Below are 638 nucleotides of genomic sequence, written 5' to 3' on the forward strand. Positions count from 1 at the left end.
CACTCTGGCTAAGTTTGAACTGCCAACAACTCATAGTCAAGTGCTGAACTGAGCCTTGGCTGGTGCCCCCAAAATACTCCTCTGTCAGGTTGCTGCCCATTCATTTCTTGTCCGTTTACTGGGTCTGTAGACTGAGTTTGGAATCCAAGCTGTGCTCAGACATTAAGGAATCAGGGGAGGGGGTGTACAGCATGCTAACTGTTACCACTACTATACTCACCCCTTATCATGTGACAGAGCTCTGGCGGCACAGTTGTTAAAGCACTGAGCAGCCAACCAAAAGGTTAGTGGTTCAAACCCACCAGATGCTTCACAGGAAAAATACATGGCAGTCTGCTTCTGTAAAGATTACAGCCTTGGAAACCCCATGGGGGCAGTTCTTCTCTATCCTATCGGTCACAGAGAGTTGGAACCAACACAACAGCAAGGTTTTTGTTTGTTTGGTTCGTTTTGTTTTGCTTGTTTTTATCATGCGTCAGCCTCATTACATGGATTTTATCCATGTCATCTCAGATAAGCTCCCCAAGGACACTCTGAGGTGAGTTACTATCACTCTATTTCCCAGATAGGAGTGAAAATAACTCACCTCAGAGTGTGCTTTTTGAGTTGTGGTGTTGGCAAAGAATGCTGAAAATACC

General features: G+C 45.3%; 1 protein-coding gene across 1 annotated transcript in view; it reads left to right on the forward strand.

The window, feature by feature from the left end:
• The first annotated feature begins 470 nt into the window (after positions 1-470).
• LOC103194979 (thyrotropin-releasing hormone receptor-like) overlaps positions 471-638 on the forward strand; it is a 2,365-nt gene continuing 2,197 nt past the window's right edge. Inside the window, 1 exon segment of the mRNA XM_007938436.1 lies at positions 471-538. Within this exon segment, the coding sequence (XP_007936627.1) occupies positions 471-538 (68 nt within the window).

The sequence above is a fragment of the Orycteropus afer genome, unplaced genomic scaffold, assembly GCF_000298275.1.
Source record: "Orycteropus afer afer isolate SDZICR_OR568_19922 unplaced genomic scaffold, OryAfe1.0 scaffold00049, whole genome shotgun sequence".
Taxonomy (NCBI): domain Eukaryota; kingdom Metazoa; phylum Chordata; class Mammalia; order Tubulidentata; family Orycteropodidae; genus Orycteropus; species Orycteropus afer.